Genomic DNA, 27,903 nt, shown 5'->3' with positions numbered 1-27,903 from the left:
ATCCCTGGGTTGGGAAGATCCCCTGGAAAAGGAAATGACATCCCACTCCAGTATTCTTGTCTGGGAAATCCCATGGACAGAGGAGTCTGGTGGGCTACAGTCCATGGGACTGCAAACAGCTGGACATGACTTAGCAACTAAACAACAACTTATTTTCAGATAGCTAGAATAGTCAAATTCTTAGAGAAAGTAGAGTGGGCTTAACCAGGGGCCAGGGGAGAGGGAGTTAGTATTTAATGGGGATGGAGCTTCAACTGGAATGATGAAAAGTTCTAGGGATAAATGGTGGTGATGGTTGCATAACAAGGTGAATGGATGTAGTGCCACAGGATTGTACACTTGAAAATGGAAAATTTAATGTTATGTATATTTTATCACAATAAAAATAAAAGAATGAGTGTTCTTATGTACTAATATGAAATACATCATTAATATATCTTCATATATCATAATATATCAAGTATAATATATTAATATCACCTCTGAAATATATAATTAAGTAAAAATAAAAGATCCATAATACTATGCATACCATCTCATCACTTGTGTAAAAATAGAGGGGAATAGAAGAAAATACACTTCGTTATATAGGTGCAGACTTTTTCTGAAGCATATGGAAAAACTGGCAATACCAGCCATTCCCAGGGGTGCAGCAGGGTGACCCAGAAAGGTTAGTGGGGTGAAAGGCTGCAGGAGAGAGGAGATTACTTTTCAGTAAATGTTGTTTCATATCCTCTAACTTTGTAGCATATAAATAAATTATATAAACTTCTTATTTAAAAATTAAAACAAAAAATTTTAATTAATACACTTTCAAATTTTTTCAATAGTTTTTTCTTGATTTCCTAAAAACTCCATTTATCTCACTATGATAATCCATGTTTAAACAATCAGCTTATTACAAATAGATTCTTTAGTAAACTATTTGACTATATCTTTATGTTCAATTAGCAATTAAACTATCAGGAACACCAGATTTTTCATATAAAAGAGGCTATTGACTCCTAAGCTTCCAAATTTAAAGTTCCACTGAAAAGTATAGTTTTTACAAGAAACTCTATCATTCATTAACATTCTTTGAAAATTCTTTCACTTTTCTCATTTTTTAACAGGAAAAAAATGTCTTAGGTCACTATCTAAAGGAATTTGCCCTTCTTTTTCTTTTCTTTTTAGACAGATTCTCACTGTTGATGGCATTTTAATTTTTCTTGTCTGTTATCCTCATATCCTAATGTATGGCTTGCAGTGTAGCTTTGAAGACTGGCCAATTTGAAATTAAAATTTGTACAAATCTTATTTATTGTGGGCAAGAAAACTATTTATACTTTAGCTCATCAAAGTATCAAACTTTCCAAATTCAGGGTTTCACCTCCCAATTTGTCAACACTTAATTGCATAACCAAATTATTACTGGTCAAATCATGTCTTTTAGGGGGGAAAATGCCTCATTCAGTGGCTGACTGCCTGAGTTGGCTGAAGCCAAACAGTGTTGGAAGAATGATTTGTTTGGGCAGATTCCCAGAGCTAAGAGTGATTAATACAATATTTAATGTTAGAAGTGTTTCAACTTTACTGCAAAAAATATATTCCCATAATCAGGGGAACTGCTGATTTTCACAACATTCCAGCTGTCTTTTATCCCACAAAAAGTGTGTGTATCTCAGAGGCAGTGTGATTTCTTGTTTTCAAGTTACATACGTATTCAAGATCTAGACAGGAAAAATATTTCCTGTCTCCCCCGTGAGGTTGGACACCAGCTCTGCCATTCAGTCAGCGTGTCCTCTGAGAGGTGACGTAACTTCTCTGTGCTTCACCTTGATAGCCCCAACACAAAAATGACCACAGCTCCAAATACCATGTACTTTCTAGAGTAAAAGTCTGGTTCAGAGTCGGTGCTCATTCATGTCATTTCCCTTTCTTTATAAAAAAATATGATATGTGTTTATACTAGGAATTAAGTGTATCCCAACACTTTTCTCAAAACTGTAACCAACACAGTCAGAAGTTTTGCTAATTTCTCCTATCTGGTTGTAACACTGGTGAGATGGAACTAGTTATCTAAGTATTGAGTTAGAATTCCTTTCCCCTGATACAGGGAAAAGATAAAAGTGCACTGCTTGGATCTTGGGCAGAAATGTTTTCAAGGAGAAAACTGTACATACATCTCATGCTGATGCTATGGGTACATTCAGCTTATAAACCGAAACATTCTTACTTAACTACAGATCAAAATACACATTTTTCCTAAAGTTTGGTTAATTGGAAGCTTTCGAAAAATGTGTATGTGGATTTTTCTTTTTCCTTTCAAAATCAATAAATATATAATTAGAAAGGGGCAAAAATTTCTAAAACACCACGTTTACTACCTAGATAGAGACACAGCCATTACAAAGAAACCCGATAAACAAGACTCCAAGATGATAAATTCCATAAACTGAGAGATCTATATTCACTGCTGCTGCTGCTGCTGCTGCTAAGTCACTTCAGTCGTGTCCGACTCTGTGCGACCCCATAGATGGCAGCCCACCAGGCTCCCCCGTCCCTGGGATTCTCCAGGCAAGAACACTGGGGTGGGTTGCTATTTCCTTCTCCAATTCATGAAAGTGAAAAGTGAAAGTGAAGTCACTCAGTCGTGTCCGACTCTTCGCAACCCCATGGACTGCAGCCTACCAGGCTCCTCCGTCCATGGGATTTTCCAGGCAAGAGTACTGGAGTGGGGTGCCATTGCCTTCTCCGCTATATGCAATTAGTTTCCATTTAGTTCAGTCCTCCTGTTCATTTAAAGTATAAATTCAAAATACCAAAACTTCTCAAAATTTCCTACTCAGTGTAAAATGATGAAAATTGTGCTTCCCTTCATGTTTGCTGTAATTCAGTGGACAAGAAGATCCTTCCACGTTCCCAATCCTTCCACGTTTATTGGCATTTCCAATAAAGGAAATGCCAGGCACTTGAGCTGGGGAAGGAGATCCAACCAGTCCATTCTGAAGGAGATCAGCCCTGGGATTTCTTTGGAAGGAATGATACTAAAGCTGAAACTCCAGTACTTTGGCCACCTCATGCCAAGAGTTGACTCATTGGAAAAGACTGATGCTGGGAGGGATTGGGGGCAGGAGGAGAAGGGGATGACAGAGGATGAGATGGCTGGATGACATCACTGACTCAATGGACGTGAGTCTGAGTGAACTCCGGGAGTTGGTGATGGACAGGGAGGCCTGGCGTGCTGCGATTCATGGGGTCGCAAAGAGTCGGACACAACTGAGCAACTGAACTGAACTGAACTGAGCTGGGGAAACATCCCGAGACACTCTCCTTGAGATGGAACGTAATAACCACAGAAACAGTCTCCATGGCCTGATGGTTTTTCAAGACTGAGATCTCACAGCCAAGACATGGAAGCCAAGAACATCCGGAGACAATTTTATTCTTACAAGGCATGAACCAAAAGAATAAGTTAAGGAAAACTAATTCTCACCTCTACATCTGTCCTGGTGAGACTTTCTCAGCGTTATGTGGATTCAGGGAGGTAAGACCATTATTGACTATGAGGGTCTCATGGGGCCACCAGGAGACTCACTGATGGGTACTTGACAAGCACATAGGGTTCTTAGAGGTGACACATTCCGTTTTAGGCTGTCTTTTAGAAAGAGCAGAATTCCAGAACACAATGAGACTTCAGAAATCATCTAATCAAGTCCCTCCTCTTAACAGATAAAAAAAGATCTCTGGGAACTTCACTTGCTAAAATATGTTAATTTGTGTTAGAGATGACACATTCACCCAGGTCTCCCCATCTTCCTCTAATACTCGTTCCTCCATGCCTTGGCTCTCCAAATAAAATTCTCAGCTGCCCTGATCTTCACATCACAAAGGCTTGCTGCTCAAAAATACATTTCACCTGCTTCAGGTTCAGAATACATTTTCTTTACAAATAGGATAACAGAACAGATCCTGGGCCAGCCCCAAATACCTAGCACAAGCACAGGAAGCAGTTTTTGCTAAAAATCAGCTGCAACCCTAAACACCTGGGACTTCCCTGGTGGCACAGTGTATAAAGAATCCACCTGGCAATCCAGGGGACATGGGTTTGACCCGTGATCTGGGAAGATTCCACGTGCCTTGGAGTCACTAAGCCCGTGTGCCACAACTTCTGAGCCTGTGCTCTAGAGCCCGCACATCTTAACTACTGAAGCCTGAGTGTCTAGAGCCCCTGCTCCGCAACAAGAGATGCTACCACAGTGAGAAGCCCGTGCACCTCAACAAAAAGTAGCTCCCACTCATGGCAACTAGAGAAAAGCCAAAGCCCATGCAGCAACAAAGACCCAGTGCAATGAAAAACAATAAAACAACCTTACTCCCTACAACAGAATTGACTGCACAAACAGCAATGGAATCAGAGACTCAGCTTTCCCTGCCCGGGACCCTCCAGCTGCAAATCTCTGCTGTCCATCATACAGGGGAGGTGGGCCCCCCTGGGTGAGGAGTGGGGAGTTCAGTCGTGGGGAGTTCAGTCATGGGGAGTATGGGCCATAAGCCCAGGGGACACACCTGTATCCCAGAGCTGGCCTCTCAGCAACATGTGTTTTTCTTTCCCTCCATCTCCTGGTAAGAGTCAATTGCCAGTGCTCCATTTTGTCACCACCTTGGGTTTGGACGAGGACTTTTCTCCTCTCTGCCCTGCTGTGGCCATCCACACAGCCTCCTGTTCTTATGTTGCCTATATATCCTTCTGCCCTTGAAATGAACACTCAGGCAGTCTTTTTAATGGCTTTCCAAGGATTTGTGAACTCTGTCAGTGAGGAGAGAGTTTAATGGCTCCCTCTTCTGCTCCTTCAGCCCTTTCCCTCCTGTTTTTCCTTCAAATCCTGATGGAGTCCCAGAAGCATAAAGCAAATGCTGTGGCCAGATCCACGTTGGTGTAAACACGTCCAATCTAGATTTCTTGAGCATCCTCAGTGGAAAAGCAGGAAAGGAACAGGTTAGGAGGTTGGGGTGATGGGTACTTGAAGGGGATTCACATCTGGGAAGCCATGCTGAGAAAGGGATGCAGTTGCCTGGCCGAGAACCCCTTGAGCAGCTGTTACTGCTGGCTTCCCAGGTGGCTCAGAGGGAAAGAATCCACCTGCCAGTGCAGGGGACCTAAGAGACTCGGGTTCAATCCCTGGGTCAGGAAGATCCCCTGGAGGAGGAAATGACAACCCACTCCAGTATTCTTGCCTGGAGAGTCCCATGGATGGAGGAGCCTGATGGGCTACAGTTCATGGGGTTGCAAAGAGCTGGACACGACTGAAGCGACTTCGCACGTGTGCACCTATGTTTGGGTGCACGACAGGGCCTTTGATTGTGCTTTCTGATTTTTCATGTCTGTTTAGCCTGAACTAGAGTATCAGCTGCTTGAGGAGGAAGCCCATGACATGTCTTCTCACATCCTGTAGCCTAAGAAGACCATGAGTCACTCATGAATACTCGATGAAATCCTGGGAACCTCCAGGCTCCTTCCAGGTCATGACCTTCTCAAGTAGCTGAAGGAATGAGGGGTACTTCACCAGGCCAAGGAGTCACAACCAGCTATGAACAGTAGCTTCTCCTCACTCTTCATGCATCCGTGTTGGCATCTTTCCTCCTAACTTGAGGGGAGTGCCTCTAAGGGGAGTTTTAATTAAAAGTGTTCTAGAAGCAGCCGTTGAACAGATCAACCCACTTTCTGGACCTGTGCCAGCTGATTTGCACAACTGACTGAGGAGAAACGTCTGGCTAGGATCAGAAGGGGAAACACACAGTTCTGCCCTTCAGGAACTTGCACTAACTCCCAAGGCTGACTTTTCAAACTCCAGGCGCTGGCATTCAGCCCCTCACTAATGAAGTACACTTTGCTCTGAGAAGGAGGCCTTCTTTTTTGGCTGAGATAACAATAGCTGGTCGACACAAGCCTGTTTCTGAACCCACCCATCATGGAAGCTGCTGGATCCCATCCAAAGAGCTCATTTGGAAAGCTGCTGGTATTCCTGGAAATGCTTCTCCAAGCATAAGGGATATACATTCTCCAGTAAAGACATTTCATATCAGAGTCCGCGGTCTCACAATTGGAAGTAAATACAACAGCCGTCAAAAATCACAACTCAGGACAGTGCCATAAAGACATAAAAGTGTCCGACTCTTTGCGACCCAATGGACTGTAGCCTGGCTCCTCTGTCCATGGGATTCTCCAGGCAAGAATACTGGAGTGGGTTGCCATGCCCTCCTCCAGGGGATCTTCCCAACCCAGGGATCGAACTTGGGTCTCCCGCATTGCAGGCAGATTCTTTACCATTTGAGCTATCCAGGAAGCCCCAAAGACATAAATAACAAGGCACAACTTAGGACAGTCTGGGGCAGCTGTCCTGGGATTGTGACGGCAACAGATTCTTACAACAGACAGAGTTCCCATTCAATTTACCAAAACGAGCAAAGAAACGAGCTATTAATACTAAGACTCTTTTAGCAAATGACCAGCTATTCTAGGCAAAAAAAGTGGACAGCCACACTCCACCTTTTCTGAAGACAGAATAGGAAGGATATCAAGGAGACAGACAAAAGTCCTTTGAGAGCCTGACAACTGGTGAATGTTGAAATCTCTGTTGCAGGAAATTCTGGAACTTTCTTGGGCCATCTTGAAACCTTGCCTGGATTCCTGGCCCCCTGAGGCAGGTCTTGTGGGGTCCATCCATGGGCCAGCACTGGCCACAGCACTGCAGGCTTCCCTCTGGACCTGGATACTCTATGACCACAGCATTTTAATAATTTGAGCCTTTGCAAGCATTCCAGTTATAACCTTGTAAGTTGTTCAGTGCCTCAGAGCAAACCTTCAGATTCTTATGGCCACCTTCCAGAGCCTAAAACACAATGCCGAGCATATCTTGTTAGAAATAAGCATGGAAAATGCCGTGCAGAGGGAAGGCTGCCCTGGTTTTTATCTTCATGGTTCTGAGGGTTGTAAAACCTATGCTTCCCTGTCCTTCAGTACTGTGACTTCGTGTGTATAGGATTTATCATGCTTCACAGGCAGTGCCTGTGACTCAAATCAGTCCACAGCTCAAAAAGGCAGCCACATCTCACCCAGTAGCAAACACGGGGTCATGATCAGCTTCGTCTGCCCTGTGAAAACGTGGCAAGGCGGGAAGCTGGCCCTGCAGAGGTGAGAGTAAAAATAAACTACGTAGCAGGCTAAATACAGAAGAACTCAGTTCTGAATCTCTTTCTTTCCAGTGGAATATACTGATGTGAAAAATTGCCACAACTCACCCAAACATTGATTGGTGCCAGGAGAGAAAACTAATGGGAAGTATACAGCAATTGAAATAGGTCTGGTCTTCAGAGTTATAGACCAAGTTCACTTTCCTTAGTCTCTATTACGGGATAAAATGAGCTCCCTTAAAATTCATATTGTTGAAGTCCTAAACCCCAGGACCGCTGAATGTGACTGTATTTGGAGATGGGGCCTTCAAAGAGGCAATTAGGGTAAAATAAGGTCAGATGGGTGCTGTGCTATGTCAGCTTGAGTCGTGTCCAATTCTTTGCAGCCCCACGGTCAGGCTTACTCTGTCCATGGAATTCTCCATGCACAAACACTGGAGTGGGTTGCCATTTCCTTCTCCAGGGGATCTTCTTGACTTAGGGATTGAACCTGAGTCTCCTGCATTGGCAGGAGGGTTGTTAACCCACTGAGCCACCTGGAAAGCCCCAAATGGGTGGGCCCTAAGCCAATATGACAGGTGTTATAAGGAGAAGAGATTAGAACAGAGACACACACTCAGAGCACAGACAAGAGGCAGCACCGTTCAGCCTAGGGGAGAGTTCTTGGCAAAAACCAGCCTTGCTGACTGCCGGCCACCACAGCTGTGACACGTGGTCTAAGCCAGCCAGTCCAGGATACTCCATTACAGAAGCCCAGGAGACCAGCACACCTCTCTCTCTGGGTCTCCTCACTACCAGTTCTAAACTCTGGCTCCTTCTTTCATAGACTTCATTTCACTCTTTTCCTAACTCTTACTTTCTTTTGCTCCACTGAGCCTGGCTCCATCTCCTCCTTCCTTCTTTCTGCTTCTTTCTAGTCTTTTAAAAAAAAGTTCCCTCCCCTTCTTCCCAGACAGAGGTGGAGCCTGGGGGTGGTGACGGGGAGACAAAGGATTTTGCACGCAGCCTAATTGGGTCTGTCGAGAGGCTCAGGCTTGGTCCCCAAAGCTCACGGGTGTGTCTGCTTTGCAAGGGCATCACACAGAATCACCTGCCCTCATCAGAAGATGTGACTCTCCCTTTCTGGGTGACTCTGACCAAGTCACTCAACTTTTCTGAGTTTCTGTTTTCTCATATATTGAAAAATGGTGATGCAAATTCCTGTGAAGGGGTTTAGGACAACTCTCCCCAAACGTGCCACTTTGGCACATGGATTGTTTTGCGCTGAAGACAATAAGGCCCCAAAAGACTCAGGAGGGGCTTTTGACCTCCCCCTCACCTGGTGCTAGTGGTAAAGAATCCACAGATCCTCTTGCAGATGATGACAAACAATGTCACAGAGAGTCCTGTGGATGGAGGGTGGTGATGGTAACACAACAGTGTGAATGCATATGGTGGTTCAGTGGTAAACAACCCGCCTGCCAATGCAGAAGACTTAAGAGACCTGGGATCAATCCTTGAGTTGATAAAGATACTCTGGAGAAGGGAATGGCTACCCACTCCAGTATTATTGCCTGGAGAATCCCATAGACAGAGGAGCCTGGCACCCTATGATCCATAGGGTCTCAAAGAGTCAGACATGACTAAAGCAACTTAGCATGCATGCAACTTCCTACAGGAATTTAGACTGAGGCCTGACTCAGAGAGAGGGTATTACAGAGAGAACTGTTATCTGAATGACTGATCTGTACAGCAGAGCAACTACCAAACTTACCAAACATCTGTTTTCTCATTGTCCTGGGAATGCCCCTTGCCCATGGAAGCCTCAGGCCCCCATCCCATTCCTCAGCTCAGGATGTTACAGAAGCCTCAGCTCCCAGACTTGTCCTTGGGTCTCACATCTTTGGGGCTCTTCTACATATATAACTAAATTTGTTTCCTCCTGTTAATCCTTCTTATGTCAACTCAATTATTAGACTAGACAAAGAACCCAGAAGGATGGAGGAAAAAGTTTTCCTCCCCTACACTTGCATGGTTGTTGTGAGGTTCAATTAAGATAACACACTGGAAACTAATTTATGTACTAGTCACCAGAACTCTTGTTAATTCTTTTCTTACCTTTTGCCATAAAAAGCCTCTTGATGAGAGTGAAAGTGGAGAGTGAAAAAGTTGGCTTAAAGCTCAACATTCAGAAAACTAAGATCATGGCATCTGGTCCCATCACTTCATGGGAAACAGATGGGGAAACAATGGAAATAGTGTCAGACTTTATTTTGGGGGGCTCCAAAATCACTACAGATGGTGACTGAAGCCATGAAATTAAAAGATGCTTACTCCTTGGAAGAAAAGTTATGACCAACCTAGATAGCATATTGAAAAGCAGAGACATTACTTTGCCAACAAAGGTTTGTCTAGTCAAGGCTATAGTTTTTCCTGTGGTCATGTATGGATGTGAGAGTTGGACTATGAAGAAAGCTGAACACCGAAGAATTGATGCTTTTGAACTGTGGTGTTGGAGAAGACTCTTGAGAGTCCCTTGGACTGCAAGGAGATCCAACCAGTCCATTCTGAAGGAGATCAGCCCTGGGATTTCTTTGGAAGGAATGATGCTGAAGCTGAAACTCCAGCACTTTGGCCACCTCATTCGAAGAGTTGACTCATTGGAAAAGACTCTGATGCTGGGAGGGATTGGGGGCAAGAGGAGAAGGGGAAGACAGAGGATGAGATGGCTGGATGGCATCACCGACTCGATGGACATGAGTCTGAGTGAACTCCAGGAGTTGGTGATGGACAGGGAGGCCTGGTGTGCTGCGATTCACGGGGTGGCAAAGAGTCAGACACAACTGATCGACTGAACTGAACTGATAGTTAATTAATTTGGATAAAAATTTCCATCTGCAAAGTAGGTACTACCTAGAATTTTAGAGTGTGGTGGCATGAAAAAAAATTATAATTTCTATGACTCTGAATATACATATTTTAAAGGATTAATTCTACTCTATATCTCATTGACCTGATAAAGTTTTTTGTTTCTCCCGCCAGTTAATAATTATGAAGAACGTTGTACTTGGTATTAAGAGGAGGATTCTAGAGACACAAAAGATCTGGTTTCTGCAATCTGTTCAGGAAAATAATATTTTAACTGTAAAAACATTTATAAAATTATTTTACAGTGGTTTTCAGGGCTGTGATGGGGTGTAAGTAGCCAAATCTAACTGCAGGTCAAGCCAGATACAAACCTGAACTTTCTAGGACAACTTTTCAAAGGGCAATTTCTAATTATCACCCATCTAAAGACAATGCCAGGAAAGACTAACAAATCTGATTGAAAAGATTTAAAATCAGGAAAGATAATACATACATGAATGATAATTAAGTATATGTTGCTAAGTCACCTCAGTCGTGTCCGACTCTGTGCGACCCCATAGATGGCAGCCCACCAGGCTCCCCCGTCCCTGGGATTCTCCAGGCAAGAACACTGGAGTGGGTTGCCATTTCCTTTTTCAATGCATGAAAGTGAAAAGTGAAAGGGAAGTCGCTCAGTCATGTCTGATTCTTAGCAACCCCATGGACTGCAGCCCACCAGGCTCCTCCATCCATGGGATTTTCCAGGCAAGAGTAGTGGAGTGGGATGCCATCGCCTTCTCCAAACTAAGTATATATTTTGCTTTAAAGAAGTCTAATTCTGTAACAGTTTGTACTATAGAACCCTTTAATACACAAGTACCTCCAATATCCTTAAAACATGATTTTAATAACCAGATCTTAATTTTCTTATTAACTTCTTAGGAACCCCTGAAAAAAAAAAAAAAGACTATTGATGACAGCAACAGTCCAGTAGGAAAACCATACCTTCTTCAAAAATGAAATTGATATCTGATTTTTCAAATACCTTGCTTTAGAAACAGTTCAACCAAAAAGAAAATGACATAGGTTTCTTTTGTGCGTGTGTGGAAACTCACAAACTTCAAAGATAATTTGGTTTGTAGGGACATTGGGTCTAATGGTTTAACGCTTCAGAATCAGGATGTCATAGCAACCATGCTTGAATTTAGATCCTGACTTAACCACTTTCTGACTTAAGTCCTAGGGAAAATCACTGTACTTTTCTGAGCATCACCTTCCTCATATTCTCAGTGGATACCTTTGCCTTGAGACAGCAAGCATGGTCAGGGCATCGCCTCCTATCATATATATCATATAACAGAGGCCATTCTGGGTGGATTCCTAAGTGAGAAAGTATCAAAGTGGATTCTGATCACTTACCAGCCTTTGCCTCTCCCTAAACAGTGAGTTTTTCTCATTCAACTTTGCCCCTCTCACCACTCACTCCTTTTCTCTGAAGTCCAGCAAGATACACAGCATGGATTAGAACCCCAACCCATGTCTGATGAATGAATACACGAATAACTAAATAACACATAGATAAGTTTTAAATGGAGGCAGAGAAAGAAAGAGCCTGGTGTGTGGAATACATTTTAAGTACTGGTAGCAGATCCATGTCTTTGGCAAACAATTTAAATCTGGAGAAATAGATGAAAAATGCAAAAAAAAATCTCTTAGCTATAGGAGGATAAAAGGAAGAGAGTAGGTGCAAGTCCTCCTGCAGCTGTCAGTCACTGCTCTGAAAAAGGTTATTCAAATTCTTTGCCAATCTTTTTCTGTAGTGTATAGCTAAAACAATCTTTAAAATAACAAGCCAAAATTATCCAGCACATTTACATGTAAAAAAATACCCAATAAGGGGCTTTCCTGCTGGCCCAGTGGTGAAGAATCCATCCTGCAATGCAAGGGACATGGGCTTAATCCCTGGTCCAGGAATATCCCACATAACTTGGAGCAACTAAGCCAGTGGGCCACAACTACTAAGCCTGTGCTCTAGAGCCCAGGAGCCGCAACTACTGAAGTCCACGTGCCTAGAGCCTCTGCTCTGCAAGAGCAGCCACGGCAATGAGAAGCTCATGCACCACTACTAGAGTAGCCTCTGCTTGCAGCAACTAGAGAAACCTCCTGTGCAGCAAAAAAGCCCCAGCGCAGTCAAAACATAAAATAAATAAATCTTTTTTTTTTTTTTAAGGGAAAAAAGAGAAAATACCCGGGGTGGGGGGAGGGGAATGAAGTTAATTCTCTCACATACTTTTAAAGAATCATGTCTCTCTAAAACATTTTAAGATGCAACTGTCTGAATTTTAATATTGTGTGTGCTTTACTTTTGCAAAGATTTTTATTAATATGCCCAAAAGGCCGATGGTCCATTCGTTTTCATGAATCCAAACCAGGTTCTCTATTTAGTTTTTTTAAGTGATAATAATTAAGGGATATCCACGTAAACGAAAAAACAAAAATACTTCTTTTTGTTATTGCTTTAGAAAGAATATCTTCTAACTTTTTCACGTCTTCCTTCTGACCACAATCCAAGTATTTTCAAAAACAGAGTATTAAAGCATCGAGTAGGCGGTAACCTAGAAGCCTGATTACCTAACAACGCTGCTAATAGGCTGCAGTTACCCTCAGAGCCGAGCGTCAAAGAAACATCAGACTTTATGGCTGGTCCTCTGAGCAGCTTCCGAGATGCCGCGAACCCCTCCCAGTGTTCCCCGGTCGTCTGGCAACCTGGGCACGCCGCGGTTTCGACCCCGCCCCCCGCTACCATGGCGACGCGGGCTCCGGGTGGTGCTCGAGCCTCCCAGACACAACTCCGCGCTTGCGCTGCACCTGCTGGGGCCGCGGCAACTTCTCAAACCTCCTGCTCTGCCAGTGCTGCGGCCGTGCTCTCACGCCGCTCCTTCGCCTACTCTCAGCGTCGCTTTAGAGTGTGAACGGACGCGGGATTTCAACTACCTGCTGCTTGGCGATCCCCTCCCCAAGAGTGAGGGCGGAGGGACCGCCGGCGCAGAAACCCGCTTACCTTTCTCAGCATCCCTCCACGTCAGCGGGGTCTCCGGCGGGATCGCCCACCCCGCGCCGAGCTCGGGTGGGTAGGAGGTCACGGGGAAACAGAAGGGGAACTCGGCCCCGGCGGGCGCCGCCGCGAGGACACCTGCGTCCCCGTCATTCGCACGACAAAGGGGGGACCTTCGGCTGCTTGGGCGGGAGACGGTGAAGAGGTCCGTCTGCTACCTTCCCGGCCGAGTTCAGACGGGGCTCCGAAGGGCTGTTCAGAAGCCACGTTTCCGGAGCGACCAACATACAGGGACTCCTCTGCCGCGGCGAGCACGCCTCCGGGACTCCGGGCTGCGCTATTGTTCGCCGGCAGCGCAGGGCGTGGTGGAGGCTGGGGGCGGCCAAAGCCGTTAAAGGCCGACAGAGGTTGAATTTCTTGCAGGGCTTTCCTCTTGTGCTTCCTCTCAGCCTCTCGCGGTTGCATATTCATAAGGAGGCGGGGCCGCTTGCATCTCTTTTGAATCCTCGGGGTTGATGAAGTCCGGGCGAAGTGGAGATGATTTCATTTGGAAACAAACACTAAGAGGAGGACAGGGTGGGGAAGGAGTAACATAAGTAAGCAAACAGAGGGGTCCTGTTTCAGTCACCCCCCCATCCCCCCAGGCATCCAGGGCACACACATGCACACACAGGACCTTCCTCAATTCCTGAACTGAGCAAAGGAAGCTTCAGGGAGAGTCTCACTAAGTCCCTTGGTCCTAACTGTAGTAGTAAACTAACTGGGGAATTTGGGGGCACGGATTTTTAACAGATGATTTGATCTATGTGCTCTTTCCTCATGCCAAACAGAGCAGTTAAAAATTATATATGCAGACCTTACTCATTACATCAAGTTTATCGAATTTCATTATAATTGTATGCTTTTAATGTGGTGCAGCCCTTCACCAGGCTTTAAAAAAAAAAAAAAAAAAGATTTTTCTGGGCTTCCCTGGTGGCTCAGAGGTAAAGAATCCTTTTATCTGCCAGTGCAGGAGACACACGGAGAAGGCAATGGCACCCCACTCCGGTACTCCTGCCTGGAGAATCCCGTGGACGGAGGAGCCTGGAAGGCTGCGGTTGATGGGGTCGCTGAGGGTCGGACACGACTGAGCGACTTTACTTTCACTTTTCACTTTCATGCATTGGAGAAGGAAATGGCAACCCACTCCAGTATTCTTGCCTGGAGAATCCCAGGGACGGGAGAGCCTGGTGGGTTGCCATCTATGGGGTCACACAGAGTCGGACACGACTGAAGTGACTTAGCAGCAGCAGCAGCTGCAGGAGACACAAGTTTGATTCCTGGTGGGGGTAGATCCCACATGCATCAGAACAGCTAAGCCCATGCCCCACAATTACTACCACAATTTCCCCAGTCTTAACAAGTGGTCCTCCAGAAGGGCTTTTCGTTCCTCCCTGAAATGTCCACCAGGAGCATCATCACTGAATTATATCACAGACTTCAGATCTAGCTGCCCCTCATAGCACAGGAGGTCCCTGAGGAAGTGACCTGAGGAATGCAGAAACTCTTCTGGGTAACACTTGACCCCCAAACGACCTGCTTTCACCACGGAATTCACTTCTCTGTGTTAAAGTCCTGTAGAGAAATCCCTGTTAAGATGTAAGTTTGTTAGCCAAAAGAGGCGACCCGAGCTAATTTCCCCTCACTATTTACAGCTGGTTCGGAGAAGGCAATGGCACCCCACTCCAGTACTCTTGCCTGGAAAATCCCATGAACGGAGGAGCCTAGAAGGCTGCAATCCATGGGGTTGCTGAGGGTCGGACACGACTAAGCGACTTCACTTTCACTTTTCACTTTCATGCATTGGAGAAGGAAATGGCAGCCCACTCCAGTATTCTTGCCTGGAGAATCCCAGGGACGGGGGAGCCTGGTGGGCTGCCATCTATGGGGTCGCACAGAGTCGGACACAACTGAAGTGACTTAGCAGCATTTACAGCTGGTTAGACTCATGGGTGGGCTTCCCCGGTGACTCATCAGTAAAGAATCTGCCTGCATTGCAGGAGAGGCAGGGGACAAGGGTTCAATCCTTGGATTGGGAAGATCCCCTGGAGGAGAGCATCGCAACCCACTCCAGTATTCTTGCCTGAAGAATCCCATGGACAGAGGAGCCTAGCAGGCTACAGTCCATGGGGCCACAAAGAGTCAGGCATAACTGAAGGGACTGAGCACAGCACAGATTCATGGGTGTTAGAAACCCCCTCATTCTGCAGGTCCTCACTGGTGTCTATCTACTAGTGAACAGTGGGTGCTGGGGAGTCAGATGACAATGAAACAGCCCAGGGCACTGCCCTGGGAGCCAACCTTCTAGTACCAGACAAACTACCACAAACAAAAAGTCAGAGTTATCATCACTGCAGAGAAAAATACGGCCATGTAGAAAGGCAGGTGCTTGATGCCCAGAGGATACAGCAGTGCCGTGACTTCCTGGACGGAACCAACTGAGATTGAGTCCAGGTGTTCTGACAGAGTTTTAGGTCCGTCTGTGGTCACCAAGTGTGTGACATTTTGAATTGCCCTTCTGAGTTTCTGTTTCCTCTTAAAGCAAACAAACGAAAGTCTAGGCTACCTTTTTAGTAGTTTTCAGTGGTCAGGGAAGGTTACTGTGCTGATAGCAGGCACACAGAGGGGCAGAGGGGCACAGGGTCTGACGGAGTGGTCAGATTGTCAGTACATGGATGCTGTGGTCAGGTTACTAGGTGAGACCCTTCACCTCTGAGTCTAGTTGCCCCCGTTGTAAACTTAGGTAATGATATCCACCTCAGACATGCTGGGAATTTTAAATAAAGGGACAAAAAATAATAAGATTAGCTATTGTAATAATGTCTCACCCTCTGGAAGGCAGCCCACTGGCATATCCTTGAAAGAGTGTTTGCTTGACTCTGAGAACTAACGTTGCTTTCTAACCTTGACCCTTGTCGCTAGCCTGTCCTTGCAAAGGGAAGTAGAATGTGAGGGACAGGCTAAGGCCTACGGGATGCCCCCTCTGGCACTCTGTGCGTCATCTCTTGGCCGCAGTCACCTCTAACCTTGCACAGATTCAAAAGAGAATCTGAGCACGGTTTTCCTTACTGCTGTAGTCACTGCTAGAGAGTTAATAAACTCACTGTGAGACATAGAGACAAAAATACACCCCCGTTCTATTCTAAACCGATGCCCCGCCTGTGCCCTGCACGTGTCGTAAGTACTTGCGAACTGTCCTGTTGACCAGCCTTTCTTCTTGTGTTGATTCCTGTGAGTGACTCTGAAACATGCTTCTCCATCGTTTCTCAGGGCCCACTGTGAGGAAGGTTTCTGGTGCTGGCCGTCAGTTTGTCTGTGAGAGCATGCAGAAGGTGCTTCTGGAATTAAGATCACCCTTCCACAAAGGATGAGGAAGAGAGCAAAGATGTGGAAGAGGGAGGGTAGGGAGGTCCAGCTGTGATGAGTCAGCTGCCCTGTGACACAGCTCTGAATCAGGAGCACAGGGACCCAGAAAAGAGCCGGCCAGGCACCCACCCCAGAGATGCCATCTAGACCTCAAGGAAGTAGCCGAACCCTAATGAGGCTCCTCATTAGCATGTGCTGAACACAGTAAAATGTTTGTACACTTGTCTGGAGATCTTCAATCTTATCAGGGACACAGTACTTTGTTAGGTACTGTTGTCTATGAGGTTTGGCTCAATGACCACTCTTGTTCATTCTTCGGTACTATGATCATCTGTAGTCAGATAATTTGGATAGATGTTTCTTCTGCATTTGAAATACACAGAAATGCACTGTATTCCCTCCGTGGATTCCCAAGTTTATCCAAAAGAAATGTTAGGCTAATTATATAGGAAGATCTTTATCTAAGCCAAAGGCAGGCAGAAATACACAAGGTAGGCTCTCTCCAAATTTCAGAATGCCATGTTATTCCCATAAATTGCTCTAATGCATTATTGGGACTTGAATCAAATGAGAGGAAATCAAAAGTGGGTAAGAAAGACTCATATCTACTGCCCTAAATTATTCTAAGCATCAAATAAGCATGTTACCTTGGGGTCCTAAAAGTCACTTTTTATCATTTTAATTGCATACCCCCAGAGAAGCAGACACATAAGCAAAACCGACAAACTCTGACAGTGTCATTAACCACCAGTGCCAAACTTGATCACTGTAGCACAGGATTCCCCTCGTGGTGGTGCTGCTCTGTACAAGCAGGCTGCCCTCCACCTACCAGGTAGACTCAGAGAGGAGGGAGGTGGGATTGAATTTGAGGTTTCTTAGCAAATTAACCCGAGTGAGCCTTTAGGAAGTCAGTCAGATTTCCCCCAAAGCATTAATTGTGCATATCACTCTGTTGCTTTTGAAGACATAAGTTGTTACTCTCCACTTTGACTTTTGTTCACTATTTCATTCAGCAACTGTCAGTCGAGTAACTATGTATAAGGTGAGATGCCAGGCACCTGGGGAGTTTTTTTTGGTAAAACAATTGTCCATAAGGACTTAAAAATATAGTGAGAAGATAACATCTGTGTGTATGTCAGTTTTCTATAAATTAAGTTGCTTCAGTGTAGCTTTAAAAGATACACAGTGTGTTACAAAAACACGATAACTATGCATGGTGATGAATGTTAACTAGACTTCTTATCATTATTTTGCAGTATATACAATATCTGGGCTTCCCTGGTGGCTCAGTGGTAAAGAATCTGCCTGCCAAAGCAGGAGACACTGGTTTGGTCCCTGAATGGGGATGATCCCCTGGAGTAGGAAATGGCAACCCACTCCAGTACTCTTGCCTCGGATATCTCATGGACAGAAGAGCCTGGCAGGCTACAGTCCATGGGGTCACAAAGAGTCAGAGTCAGACCTGACTGAGCAACTGAGCACACAGGATGGCATATGCAATACACATATCAAATTACTATTTGTACACCTGAAACATTTAATGTTACATGTCAGTTTATCTCAATTTAAAAAGGGCAATTTCCAACCAAAAGAAGACACAATTTGAGGAATTATGTGAAACATGGTTTTATAAAGCCAAGAATCCAACTGTAATATGAATAACAGCCTTTACTTGATTTTTAACTTGGAATACTGGTATAAAACATATTTGTAAAGTTGAGAGGAGTCTGAGAAATGGCAGATTTCTTCCTGAAAGTTTTTCTGGATGACCTGGGTGGGGAAAGGTGATGGAGACGACAAGGGATTGGACAAGGACATGGAGAAAAGAGGTAGGGAGATGGCCAGGGTGGGAATGGGGACCCCCAAGAGTGGGGAGAGATGAGGACACCAAGTTCAAAGGAGCCTCTAACTCAAGGCAGAGAGGTTCTGATAAATATGATTCAGTGCCCAGTGTCCCCTGAGAGGGGCTGGAGGCTATGATCGGTGGTCATAGTTCAGAACTCCCATCTTGGCAGCAGAACAAGCACAGATGTTAGTTGTCCAGGAATTGTTGCCATGGGGCTCAGCCCAGGTACAGGAGGGTCAGACAAGTTCAAGGAATGTGGAGAGAGAGAAAGTCAGCTCAGGAGGAGATGGTTGGGAACAGTCTCCAATGGACACAAATCAAGTAAAGGCTGTTACCTGAGACATGAAGGAAGTGAGATGAGCTGGGCTGCTCTGTGGGGGAGACTTTCAGAAAGAGAGCCAGCAAGTGTGCGAAGCCAGAGATGCACAGTTTAATGGGCTAAAAGCATTGGGACTCACTTGTCTGCTCATGTCTTCTCCTTGCCACTAGAATGAAGCACCACCGTTTACCCAGTAAGCTGAAAACTCCCCCACAAAGCCTTAAGAGATTTAGCGTGTCTCTGAGATTACAGTCCAGAGCAGACTGTTATCTTTCTTTAAAGTGTAATCACATAAGTAAGACACATGGATCGTGAATGTACAGTTTGATAAGCTTTGATAAATGTATACACTTGTGTAATTACCACCTTAATAAAGACAGAGCAGAAATTTCCCTCAAGTCCATTCCTTCTCTCCCGCTTCTCCCCTCAGAAGCAACCACTATTCTGGTTTCTATCCTCACAGATGAGAGTGGACTATTGTTGGGCTTTATCAAAACAGAATCCTACAATACGTATTCCCTGTGCCTGGCTTCTTTCACGGAGTGCACTGTTTTTGAGTTTCACCCACGTTGTGTACTAGGAGTTTGCTCTATTTCATTGCTGTGCAGAAATTGTCTTGAAAAGGACAATTAATGTATATACGTATAATATCATATATGGAACGAGTCGCCAGTCCAGGTTCGATGCACAATACTGGATGCTTGGGGCTGGTGCACTGGGAGGACCCAGAGGGATGGTATGGGGAGGGAGGAGGGAGGAGGGTTCAGGATGGGGAACACATGTATACCTGTGGCGGATTCATTTTGATGTTTGGCAAAACCAATACAATATTGTAAAGTTTAAAAATAAAATTAAATTAAAAAAAAAAGAAGCAGACTTTTTTCATACCACTATAAATATCTTCTCAATGGAAAGAATTTCATGTTTTAAATTTCTCATCTGTTCGCTGCGATATTGTTCCTTGTATACAACATAGGCCAACAGATTCAGATATAAAGTACCTACTTTCTCTTATTCACTCATAGATACACCCATCACATCCTAGGCCAGAGCTGTGGGCACTGATGGATGGGCTCAGCTCCCTCGTGTTGATAATTAAGGCCATCTGCTCCGGACTGTTATCTCAGAGAGATGCTAAATCTCAATTACAAAGTAGAGCTTCCATAAGCTGAGCGGATGCTGACAGATTGTGGAGTAGGGGAATGGTTTTGTTCAGTTCAGTCGCTCAGTCACGGATGACTGTTTGTGACCCCATGGACTGCAGCATGCCAGGCTTCTTTTCCATCACCAACTCCTGGAACCTACTCAAACTCATGTCCATCAAGTCAGTGATGCCATCCAACCATCTCATTCTCTGTTGTGCCCTTCTCCTCCTGCCTTCAATCTTTCCCAGCATCAGGGTCTTTTCAAACGAGTCAGTTCTTGGCATCAGGTGGCCACACAAGTATTGATGTTTCAGCTTCAGCATCAGTCCTTCCAATGAATATTCAGGACTGATTTTCTTTGGGATGGACTGATTTGAGCTCCTTGTAGTCCAAGGGACTCTCAAGAGTCTTCTCCAACACCACAGTTCAAAAGCATCAATTCTTTGGCAATCAGCTTTCTTTATGGCCCAACTCTCCCATACATACATGACTACTGAAAAAACCATAGCTTTGACTAGATGGACCTTTGTTGGCAAAGTAATGTCCCTGCATTTTAATATGCTGTCTAGGTTTGTCATAGCTGCAAATGAAGAGAGCGACACAATGAGGAAAACTGGAGCACTCTGCTCTAAAAAAGAAAAAGGAAAAAATATGTCTTCCGGAAATAAACATAAAAACAGCTATTTAGAAGGGCACTATGACCTCTGAAAACGACCCCACACCACACAAACCCTGACCACCACTGCACAAGTACCAAATGGAGGAAGATCGAAGAAGACTGGTCAGGAAGAGAGCACAAAGGCCCTGAAACCATAGGGCTAAAAAACCAATCTATAATAGTTATTGTATTTCTATATATTAACACCAAGCGGTGGAAAATGGTATTCTAGAAACAAATATAACACTCCTAGAGCAACAGCTAAAAAAGCAATGAAATTAGTTAAAAAGCCAATAGATTAACATTTACTAAAAAAAATTTTTTTAATACATAAAAGGCAGGGTGTGGGATCTTAGTTCTTCAACCAGGAATTAAACCCAGGTCCAGGGCAGTGAAAGTTCTGAATCTTAGCCACTGGACCACCAGGGAAACCTCTAGTGTGATTTTTTTACAAACAGAGATGACACAAATAGAAAATCGTCAGGCAACATAAATCCTATAAATAATTAAATGAGTAATATAGTCATACTTTGATTTTGATGGGGCTTGCGTAATTGCATTCATTTGCCAAAATCGTAGAAATCTGTGAATGTTATTGAATGCAAATTTTCTTAAAAGATGAAAAATTCACATCTAAAAATGAATATCCTTCAAGTGTGAAAATAACAGTCAGGGAAATATTCAGTAGAAGCACCTGACTCCACCCCAGGAAGGCTCTGCACCAGCTGTACCCATGGGCTCTCTGGTCTTGCCTCTGGTTGAGTTTGGCCAATGGAAAGCCCCAGCAAGAGATCTAAGGTGGGGGAAGGAAAGGGAGGAGGCATATTTGTTTCCTCCTCTGCCGCTGTTCTCTCTGGTGGGATCACAGCAGGCTGGCGGTGTCCCTGGACCAAGGTCATGGTTCCTGTCTCCAAGAGGACCTCTGAGTGTGGGATGCACAGTCCTCCCTTGCCCTCAACCACTCACACTTGGCTGAGTGCTGAGGCCTGCTGTTCACAGCCCAAAGGTACTAACGCCTCTGCCCTCTTGCTTCTTCTATATTTCGTTCGCATTTTTGTAAATACCACGTTTCTCTTCTTTATCACATGAAGTTATCCAACTTAAATAGTGTCATTTCTTTACTTATGGAGCCTTTACTGATACAGAGTCCAATCGAAATAGCAACAAAAAAGGAAAAATACATCAGAATTACCAAACCAGAAATTGCAGAAATTATGTAAAGAAGACTTCAAAATCCACAGAAGACTTAAAGGGAAAGACACCCATGTACTTGGATGGGAAGCCTCAATATCATAAAGTCATCAATTATTCCTCAGCTAATTCGTAAGTTAATTGCCAACTGGTACTTTTATTGTTGTGTTGCTATTATTGCTGTTGTTTCATTTTTATATAAACAAACCAGTTTTATCATTGAAAAACAACAATAGCTAAGCAAACTCTTCAAAAGAAGGGCAAACAGTGAAACATAAAATTATCACTAATTTTTAAAAAATCCTATGGTACTGGCCCATGAATAGAGACACCCATATAATTAAACAAAAGCCTAGAAATATATGCACATACTTGTGAAAATTACAATAAATTTTGCATCTCAAATCAGTGGGGAAAAGACTAGTAAATAAATGATTTGAGGACAGCAGGTAGCATTCTGGGAAACAAAGGCAGCTGAACATTTTAACATGTATTGGGAGAAATTCCAAATGAATCACAGATTTAAATGCAAAAATGGAATCATGAAAGTATTAGAAGTAAGTGAAAGGTGTTAGATGCTCAGTTGTGTCCAACTCTTTGCGACCCTATGGACTGTAACCTCTGTCCATGGAATTCTTCAGGCAAGAATACTAAAGTGTAGCCATTCCCTTCTCCAGGGGATCTTTCCGATCCAGGGATGGAATCCAGGTCTGCTGCTTTGCAGATAGATTCTCTACCGTATGAGTCACCAGGGAAGCCCTATTAGAAGTAAATGTGAGCCCTGTTAGAAGTAAATGCAAGTGAATTTGCTGTAACTGTGGAGTGGTAAAAGTCTTTCTAATTATCTTAAAATCCAGAAGTCATGACAAACATTACTGAGTATAGATTCCAAAAAACTAGTAGTAATGTCTAAAGATGAAGTGGGAATAAAATATCAGGTTCCCAGAGATCCATAAGGAAAAGACCAACAACCCAGCACAAAAATGACCAGAACAATTAGAAGAAAAAGAAAAACAAAAGAGTTGTAAAGGCAAGAGAAGATGCCCAACTTGTCTCATAATAAAAGAAGTGCGAATTAAAACAACACTGAGAAATCACTGTCCACTTATCAGGAAGAAAACTTAGAAAAACGATAAAGGAGTCCTGGTGAGGCTGTAAACAAAGAGTTTCCTCTGTACAAGGCTCTTAGGAGTAAGTTGGTGCCCCCTCTACAGAGGGGTTTTCACCAACTGTTGAAAACATCTATTAGAGTTCAAAATGCATTTACTCTTTGATCTAGCTATTCAATCCCTGGATATTTAGTCTGCAGACATACTTGCACAAGTGCAAAATTATGTCTACATAAACTTTCTATCTCAGCATGTTTTTAATAGCAAAAACCCAAACCCCCCAAAAACCCAAATATCTACCAATGAAGAACTGATGCAATAAATTAACACATATCTATTTCTAGGTGGCTCAGTGGTAAAGACTCCACCTACCAAAGCAGGAGACGCAGGTTCGATCCCAGGGTCAGGAAGACCCCCTGGAGGAGGAAATGGCAACCCACTCCAGTATTCTTGGCTAGGAAATCCCGTGGACAGAGGAGCCTGGTGGGCTACAGTCCATGGGGTCTCAAAGAATCAGATATGACTGAACAACTCAGTGCACATACATCTATAAATTGCAGTATTTTGCAGCCTGAACAAACATGCAGAATGCCCTCCACTTACTGATATGGCAGAATACTCATTGGAAATGTTAACTGAAGAAAGCAAGATTCCGAGGAGGGTGGGTAGTGCATTACTAATTGTATGAACGGAAAAGGAGAGGAAAGTAAGAAAGTACAGATTTACAGTTTCTTGTATATAAACAGGAATACTGTGAACAACAAGGTCTTACCGTATAGCATGGGAAACTATATTCAATATCCTGTGATAAACCATAATGGGAAAGAATATGAAAAAGAATATCCAAAGCCTTTGACTTTGTGGATCACAATAAACTGTGGAAAATACTGAAAGAGATGGGAATACCAGACCACCTGACCTGCCTCTTGAGAAAACTATATGCAGGTCAGGAAGCAACAGTTAGAACTGGACATGGAACAACAGACTGGTTCCAAATAGGAAAAGGAGTACGTCAAGGCTGTATATTGTCATTCTGCTTACTTAACTTTTATGCAGAGTACATCATGAGAAATGCTGGGCTGGAAGAAGCACAAACTGGAATCAAGATTGCTGGGAGAAATATCAATAACCTCAGATATGCAGATGATACCACCCTTATGGCAGAAAGTGAAGAACTAAAGAGCCTCTTGTTGAAAGTGAAAGAGGAGAATGAAAAAGTTGGCTTAAAGCTCAACATTCAGAAAACGAAGATCATGGCATCCAGTCCCATCACTTCATGGCAAATATATGGGGAAACACTGGAAACAGTGTCAGACTTTATTTCTGGGGGCTCCAAAATCACTGCAGATGGTAATTGCAGCCATGAAATTAAAAGACGCTTACTCCTTGGAAGGAAAGTTAGGACCAACCTAGATAGCATATTCAAAAGCAGAGACTTTACTTTGCCAGCAAAGGTCCATCTAGTCAAGGCTATGGTTTTTCCAGTAGTCATGTGTGGATGTGAGAGTTGGACTGTGAAGAAAGCTGAGTGCCGAAGAATTGATGCTTTTGAACTGTGGTGTTGGAGAAGACTCTTGAGAGTCCCTTGGACTGCAAAGAGATCCAACCAGTCCATTCTAAAGGAGATCAGCCCTGGGTGTTCTTTGGAAGGAATGATGCTAAAGCTGAAACTCCAGTACTTTGGCCACCTCATGCGAAGAGTTGACTCATTGGAAAAGACTCTGATGCTGGGAGGGATTGGGGCAGGAGGAGAAGGGGAAAACAGAGGATGAGATGGCTGGATGGCGTCACTGACTCGATGGACGTGAGTCTGAGTGAACTCTGGGAGTTGGTGATGAAAAGGGAGGTCTGGCGTGCTGCGATTCATGGGGTCGCAAAGAGTCGGACATGACTGAGCGACTGAACTGAACTGGTATATATATAGATATATAGAGATATATATATATATACACCTGAACCTAACACAACATTGTAAATCAACTATACTTCAATGAAATAATTTTTTTAAAAAGAGCACTTTGAAAGGACAGGCAAGAAACTAGTCAGAGTGATTGTCTGAGGGACAAAGGTGAGAGGTAGTGACAGCCAGGTGGATGAAGAACAAAGGTGGGAAGGTGGCTTGCATCATTTACCTTCTTATATTTAATATATCCTCTATTCAAAATTTTCAAAACATAGAGACTTCCCTGGTAGTCCAGTGGTGAAGACGACAAGCTTTCAGTGCAGGGAATGTAGGTTTGATTCCTCATCAGGGAACTAGGATCCCATATGCAATGCAGTACAGCCAAAAAAAAATTAATAATGATAATAAATAGTAAGTTCTTATTAAAAAACATTGTTGTCGTTGTTTAATTGTTAAGTTGTGTCTGACTGTTTTGTGACCCCATGGTCTGTAGCCCGCCAGGCTCCTCTGTCCATGGGATTCTCCAGGCAAGAATATTACTGAGTGGGTTGCCATTTCCTATTCCAGGGGATCTTCCTGACCCAGGGATTGAACCTATGTGTCCTGTATTGGCATGCAGGTTCTTTACCATTGAGCTACTAGGGAAGCCATTAAAAACATTAAGGTATGTTAATCTTAAAAGCAGGACCCCAGAATGACGAATGCTAGTATGTTATGTTGACAATTGCTCCTTAATTTAGCATGGGTTCTTCACATCCCTGGGGTTCACAATGTACTGTGAACATTTTCTGTTCTCATCCAGAGAGAACCAACAAGAGCAGGTCTGTACTCTTTGTTCCCAGCCTGGATGCTTATTCCTCAGTTCTGACCCATCTTAGGACTCAGAGGCAGGAGAACAGCCCTAGGAATGATCCCCTTCCCGTCATGTCGTGGGAGTGCCCACGTGCCCTGGTTTTCGCAGGACTGTTGCACTTCTCTCTTTGGACTAGTTAACAAGTGCAACTGCGACACATTCAACCTCACCATATGATTCAGCACCATTGCTGAAAAGAGGCCTTTAGTTTAGCCTGACAGCCTGTGATTGGTACTTTTCCTTTTTTTCTTCTTTTTTTTTGCATAAGAACCTACTTCACTCAGCTGTATTTGTGCATACGACTGACTGCCTCAAGTTTTATCTACAAAAACATCTAGAAGAAGGTGTTTTCTACCAATCGTGGGCTCTCCAGCAGATGAGCATTCAAACCTGTCATTGATGAAAATCACGAAATGAATAGAAAGCTCCACAAAAGGCGAGGGAAAGCATAGGAGTCAGATGTGTGAATTTATTTTTCTTTTTATTTTGGAAACCATGGTGACTGAGAGCTCCAATGAAGCCATACAATACGCCCACAATACGCCAGCATCAACTCAGGTGCATGTTGGAAGGAATATATCCCTTTGATCTATTTCATTTCTTTTCCTATTGGACAAAAATCAGTGTTTGCCAACCACCATCAAGGTTTTCTAATATAAACCAAATAGGTTTATAATAAACCAAACGGACAAATAGCTGCCCAGCAGAAATGACCTCCTGATGCGTAGCCTAGCCTTGTTCCACATGCCTCTGTGTCCTGGGCGTAAGATGACAACCCTGAAAACTTCTGGAAATCTGAAAATGAAGTTACAGATTGAATCATAGGTCTCCATCCACTGCCACTCCACCCACAGGAAGGAATAAAAGCTGGTCTGTTTCCATGTCTTTGTGAATCTGCCTTCCTATCCACTTACACACTGAAATGGCTCTACTCTGCTGCCTTTCTTTGAAAGAAAAGAGCATTTTGCATTTGTTAATGAGGCAGAAAATTCATCACACATCTTAAAGTGATCACACCATTCTTAGCACCTGCTTTTTCCAAGACTGAATTCTTCAAATGATGTGTGGATTCCTAAAAAGCTGAGTATGAATCTAATTTTTAAAACTCTAATTGAATTTTGTATTCATGAAGACCGCTATTTAAAGAAGCTCTGGAATGAATTCTTGGTAACAAGGACAGACTCTCCTAATTTATCCTCTTTGTAGGACTGAACCTTAAAGGATTTTGTTAACAGAATTATTTCAGACTGTCAATTATTAGATACAGAGCTACATTAAGTCCCAAGATCAAGGTTCTTTATTTTTCAGTGTAAAGTTCATACTTAACACACAAATTTCCAGTATGACTCCAAGAGAACATATATATACTTATATTATTAACATTATGTATTTGTTATTTATTTTATATAGTTACACATTTACTATATAGTTATATACTTATATAAAGTAGAAAGTATTATATATAAATTAAAACATAATATTTTAAAACCCCACATAATATGTATATTAATAAAGTAGGAAGGAAAGACAAAAATTTTCATTTGACCTATCTTTTCCTACATTTTTAAATTTTGGATCTGAAAGCTAGCCTTGGAAAATTATTAATTTTACTGATCTTTCTCTACCTTTTCTGAATGATGATTTTGGTATCTCCCAAAATATTTCAAATATGAAAATCACTTTTTTCATTCAAAATTTCAGATCTTTACATAATAGCATTTATTTTTAATATTCATAAATGAAGAAAATACATAACTGCATAATGAAAAATAGCTATTATAAATTCAGCAACTTAAAAAAATCATAAGATTAAATTTTATGTTTTTTTAAAGATAACTAATCAAGATAAATACACACATAACTTTTAAAATCTAGTTGAATAGGGGCATTCCTGGTCTTGATCACAAAGGTAATCACTTTAAACCACTTGGTTTTTTAAGACCACTTTACTGAGATGTGATGGACACACAAAAAGCTATACACACTCAATGTACACACAACTTGATGAGATGTGGAATAAATACACACCCCTGAAACCTCACCACAAACAAGGCCATGACTTATCCATCACCTCCTCAAGTTTCCTTCTGCCTCCTTTATTCATTTATTTGAATTAATTTTTTTTTTCATTTTGCAGTAAAAGCACTTAACACAAGGTCTGCCTCTCACCAAATGAAGCGCAGTGAGTGTTGCTGACCACAGGCTCTAGTTGTACAGAGCAGAGCTCTAGCTTACTCATGGCACAACTGAAATCTTGCATCCTTTCACTGATATGGCCCCTTCCTCCTTACCCTGCCCCCCCCGGGCTGCTGGTGCCCATGATTCTACTCTCTAGTTTTGTGAGTCTGACTGTTTGGAGAGCCTTGGGAATGAGACAGCATTTCAACTGAGCCTGTAAACATGAGTGAGATTTGGATAGA

At 43.3% G+C, this 27,903-nt stretch overlaps 1 protein-coding gene across 2 annotated transcripts in view; it reads right to left on the bottom strand.

Moving 5' to 3' along the window:
• SPATA13 (spermatogenesis associated 13) overlaps positions 1-27,903 on the bottom strand; it is a 290,432-nt gene that overhangs the window by 220,206 nt on the left and 42,323 nt on the right. Inside the window, exon 2 of one of the 2 annotated variants that reach the window (XM_059892241.1) lies at positions 13,061-13,614. In XM_059892241.1, coding sequence (XP_059748224.1) covers positions 13,061-13,072 — 12 coding nt within the window. In that variant the 5' untranslated portion in view covers positions 13,073-13,614. Of the gene's footprint in view, positions 1-13,060; positions 13,620-27,903 lie in introns of those variants that run through there. The other variant, XM_059892242.1, reaches the window with a different exon arrangement.

Source organism: Bos taurus, chromosome 12 (genome assembly GCF_002263795.3).
Source record: "Bos taurus isolate L1 Dominette 01449 registration number 42190680 breed Hereford chromosome 12, ARS-UCD2.0, whole genome shotgun sequence".
In the NCBI taxonomy this organism is placed as follows: domain Eukaryota; kingdom Metazoa; phylum Chordata; class Mammalia; order Artiodactyla; family Bovidae; genus Bos; species Bos taurus.
The sequence above is the reverse complement of the archived record's forward strand: the minus strand, read 5'-3'. Positions and strand labels throughout refer to the sequence as shown.